General features: G+C 22.9%; 2 protein-coding genes across 2 annotated transcripts; both read left to right on the top strand.

Annotated features, from left to right (window-relative positions):
- Nucleotides 1-14: 14 nt before the first annotated feature.
- Nucleotides 15-627, top strand: LOC111616954 (trypsin iota-like). Its single transcript, XM_023358305.1, has 2 exons — nucleotides 15-140; nucleotides 220-627. Exons 1-2 carry the CDS (start codon nucleotides 33-35, stop codon nucleotides 388-390), a joined length of 279 nt encoding a protein of 92 aa, XP_023214073.1. The 5' UTR covers nucleotides 15-32; the 3' UTR covers nucleotides 391-627.
- Nucleotides 628-946: 319 nt separating this feature from the next.
- On the top strand, nucleotides 947-1,606 carry LOC111616955 (the record flags this gene model as incomplete). Its single annotated transcript, XM_023358306.1, has 3 exons — nucleotides 947-1,007; nucleotides 1,088-1,381; nucleotides 1,452-1,606. Coding segments are annotated over exons 2-3 (449 nt in total), but the record flags the coding sequence as incomplete, so codon positions are not given.
- Nucleotides 1,607-3,657: the final 2,051 nt, after the last annotated feature.

Below are 3,657 nucleotides of genomic sequence, written 5' to 3'. Positions count from 1 at the left end.
TTTTAATAGCTTCACGTTATATCCTTAAGAAAATGAATGCAGAAATAACAAAGAAACAATATTGTGAGAACCATTTAACATTTTATAAATTAGAATATAAGGAAATGTGTGGAAAAACATCGCATCCTACTTCGTGTCTCGTAAGTCCTGTCCTTTTCTTAATTCTATTGCTTTAAAAAAAAATTTTTTTTTCATTATTTAAAATATTCTAACTTTTAGGAAGAAAGTGGAGGAAGCTTGATAATTAATGAAAACAATGAAGATAAATTAGTTGGCATACTTCGAACTTCTTACGGATGCAGATGCGCTGATGATGGATGTCCATTAATATACATAGAAGTAAAGAAGTTACTTCAATGGATTTTACAGTTTGCTATTAACGACAACTAAACGCTTAAAAATTTGGGGGAAAAAACAAAGAAATTTGTATTTTAAATAAATTTGTATTGAACGAAAAATTCGTTTTTTTTTTTTTAAATGTTTTTAAATATAAACTTTTGTAGAATAGTTATTGCATGTTAAAAGCTGATTCATCATTAAATAAAACGATGAATTCATTTATAAACCATCATTTTATTTTATTTTATTTTATATTTTTATAATAGAAAATGCTCATTAAATTATCATTCGTGTAAAAAAAAATAACTGAAAATATATTTTATATTGTAGTTCATAAAAATAAATAAAAACATGATTTTATTATTTTATTTTTATTTTCTTTTATTTCTACATTTTTCATAAAGTAAAAAAATTTTAAAACATTATTTTAATGAGAAAAATTAATAATTTAGAAAATTATTTTAAATATTCACTAAAGATTATTTTATTAATCTTTAAAATAAAAGAATTATTAAATAATTAAGAAAAGTCATTTTAATTACTCACAAAAAAGAAAAAAAAATTTTAACAAAGACTTTCGAATATGCAAATTAGATCGTCGCTTAGAGTTAATTCTCGATTGAAAGATTAATGATTTCGAAACAAAAAAATTTCCTAAAAATTTCAATGTAAGTTAATTAGTTTTAATTATAAGTTAATATAATTTAATTATTAAAATTAAATTACATTTTGATTGATATATTTTTAGATGGGAAACGGTCCAAGTCATACAAACAAATGCCTGTTTAATTCTAAACGATCGGGAAATTCTAGAAAAATTAATATAAAAAGAAATATGGTTAAAACCGAGCCCATTCATATACCTTGTGCATTAAGAACCAAGAATGAATTTTCGCCTTGTAATAATTCCTCTAAAGGATCACCATTTTCTGAAGAGAATTATTTTTGTAGTCCTGTTAGATATAAAACCGCTTCGCAAAGGATTCTACAACGTTTTGTACGATTTAGTCCATCAAAATTAGAAGAAGATAAGAGAAATAAAGTAAATATTGTTATTGAGATTGGTATATAATAAATTAACTTCGTTATATTAATAATTTTATCTTGTTTAGGAAGAAGAATTAAGACATCGATGCTGCACTTTAACACCGTGTATGACGATCAGTGAATCATCGTTGCCCATTGTATTCAGATGGTGCCAAGGAGGAAACAGAGTATTTGTTGCTTGCTCTTTTAATGAATGGAAACTTGTAGAAATGGCGAAAAGGTATTTCAAACCTATTAAAATATTTTAATTTCATTAAGATTAATCTTGATATATATATATATATATTTTTTTTTTNCATACGTGTAATAGATATATTCTTTTTTTTTATTAATTTAATCTCTTAGATCTACTTTCATTAAAATCAGTGTAGGAAGTCGAGAGGAGTCGGTGCCACTTACCTTTCGAGGCCCCCATTATATTTAAAAAAAAAAGAGAGATAAAGTTAAAAAAGTTGATATTTTTCAATAATAAAATTTATAAAAATTTAAAGAAATTTTAAATATTCAAGAAATGCTATAGAATAATCTGTAACAAATGCCTTTTGTGAGGCTTCCGTAAATGTGAGGCCCGAACCCAAAGTTTGCGCTGGCCCCAAGTGATAGGGCTTAATTTAAATTGTTTTTCCTATAATTAGAAATTTTAAAGATATCAAATATATTTATATTTTTAAAATGCTAACTTAATTAAGTAATTTTTTGTTATTTCCTATATCATTTTTGAAATTTAACTACAAAAATTTTAATATTAATTTCTATTTTAAAGAAAAAATTATTTATCATCATAAATTCAAATCTAAAATTTATTTAAAAAGTATAATAAAATTGTCTCGCGTATATGAAATTTATGTTTTTTTAACTAACAATTCTTATTCTCTTAGTTTCAGTACGATACTTTCTTATAATAACGAATTACAGCTTGATTTTATGCACAAAATAATTCTTTCAATAAATGATGTTTTCTAATATAAAAATTTCGAATAAATTATATAATTTATTCTATAATTTTAAATATAATTTAATAGATTTATTTCTCGTTAATACTAATGACAGTTAATTATTATTGTTTTTTAGGAAGACATCATTGTTCTCGGTGTGATTCAAAGATTTCGAACGAAATATGTCACAACCATCTTTTACACTCCATTTAATGATTAAATAATTAATAATTTAAAAATTTTTTTATGTTTGTTATAATATTTAATTGGTTAATTTTAAATGTATTATCAAACTAATGCTGATTTCGATTACGTTAACTAAGTACTGTGACGTGTTATATGTTAGAATATTTTAAAAAGGTAATCGTTACGTTAATATTTCAAATTATTAATATATATAAAAGTTATTGTTTAACTATTTTTGTTGTGAATTTTGAAGAAAATAAACTTATTTGTAATACAGTATATATTTGTGATTTTTATTATATAAAACATTAACTTCCCTAATTTTAATTAATATAATAATAGTTATTTTTAAATGAAAGCACGAAGTATGTAATTACAATTTTGATTTCAAAATAGCTTAAAAATACGCGAAAATATTATATAATAATAATAATTTTTCATAATTAAATAACTATATTCACTTTATATTCAGATGAAATATCTAATAAACTTTTGAAGTATTTAATTTGATACTTATTAAGTCAACGGGAGTTGACTTAACTGCTTGTCAGTGTCTGTCTGCACGTTAAATTTTATAAATGTCAAATGATTTAAGTGAGAAACTTTTCGTATTTATTTTATAAAATTAAAATTTTTTTTCATGTTTAGACGAAATAAAGGTTATTTAGATGTCTGTGTGTGTCATTAACCAAATTTTCTATAGAATAACCAATTTTTAAGAAAGGAAACATCAAAAATTAGAGGCATTGAGGCACGCTGGCTAATTTATATATAATATATTATGCACGTTTTTAACAGAATGCATTGCTAAAATAGCTTTTCAAAAATATGGGTTTTTTTTCAATAATTAATATTAAAATAATTAACTTCTCGTTGCCAATTTTTACGAATTATTTTCTATCAGTAATGAGAAAAGGTGTTGTAAACTTTCCTTTAGAGCCCAGAGGTTTAAACTTTATCTGCCTTTTCTTCGCTCTAACCTTGATCAAAGATAAAATTTAGGTATTTTTTCACAAATTTTTGGCGATATAATTTGAAAAATTTATTGGTTACAAACATCTTTTGAGAGAAAAAAATAATTTTAAAACCCATACAAAATTATGGAATATGTATGCTAAATACTATATATGTAACTCTAGTCGAAAATAAA

Source organism: Centruroides sculpturatus, unplaced genomic scaffold (genome assembly GCF_000671375.1).
Source record: "Centruroides sculpturatus isolate CEXI.00-Female unplaced genomic scaffold, Cexi_2.0 scaffold4383, whole genome shotgun sequence".
NCBI classification, from domain to species: Eukaryota; Metazoa; Arthropoda; class Arachnida; order Scorpiones; family Buthidae; genus Centruroides; species Centruroides sculpturatus.
This window is presented reverse-complemented; position numbering and strand designations above follow the sequence as displayed.